The sequence below is a fragment of the Penaeus monodon genome, chromosome 19 (genome assembly GCF_015228065.2).
Source record: "Penaeus monodon isolate SGIC_2016 chromosome 19, NSTDA_Pmon_1, whole genome shotgun sequence".
In the NCBI taxonomy this organism is placed as follows: domain Eukaryota; kingdom Metazoa; phylum Arthropoda; class Malacostraca; order Decapoda; family Penaeidae; genus Penaeus; species Penaeus monodon.
Genome location: NC_051404.1, coordinates 4124575 through 4125229, shown reverse-complemented (window position 1 = coordinate 4125229; position 655 = coordinate 4124575). Strand labels below are relative to the sequence as shown.

Sequence of the window (655 nt, the reverse complement as noted above, 5' to 3'; positions counted from 1 at the left end):
GAAAAGTGATACAGAATACGTACAGAACATACATAATGCAATAACAAATCGCTTCCGTGCGTGCCAGGCGGGGGGCGTGGAGGTGGTGGCGGAGGTGCTGTGCGACGAGGAGTGCCCCGAGGAGGAGCGGAGCGAGGCGGCGGGCGTGCTGGCGCAGGTCACGTCGCCCTGGGTGGAGGACAACCACCGCCTGGCGGGCCTCCACGACAACATGGACGCCATCGTCGCCGCCCTCACAGGTACTGATATAAAGGCACTCTTTTTTACATGCCTAATTTGTGTTTTATAAAGATGACTAATGTGTAAAGTTTCGTCTAATTTTCAGTACTGTTCATACGTCGAAAAAAAAGATACACGACGCAGCGCTTAAGGAAAGCAAGTTCGCCTCATTCCCTTGTGAAACGCATTGCAGGTCTCGCTCGCAGCACCGAGACGCCCGAGACCTTCCTGCTCGCCTCCGCCGCCCTCGCGAACCTCACCTTCCTGGACAGCGACTTCGTGGACGCCATGGTGGCTGCTGGGACCGCCCGCGTCCTCCTGCGGGCGGCGCGCGGAAGCCTCGCGCTCTCCGTCTTCACCAAAGACCAGGTGATAGGCGTTGGCTTTGGGGAATTTGTGGGCGTGGGCGTGGGCGCATAGACGGCGGTTTTGTCTT

General features: G+C 58.2%; 1 protein-coding gene across 1 annotated transcript in view; it reads left to right on the top strand.

Annotated features, from left to right (window-relative positions):
- LOC119584988 (protein inscuteable homolog) overlaps nt 1-655 on the top strand; it is a 29128-nt gene that overhangs the window by 23901 nt on the left and 4572 nt on the right. Inside the window, exons 6-7 of the mRNA XM_037933596.1 lie at nt 68-239; nt 413-588. Of these exons, the coding sequence (XP_037789524.1) occupies nt 68-239; nt 413-588 (348 nt within the window). The remainder of the gene's footprint in view (nt 1-67; nt 240-412; nt 589-655) is intronic.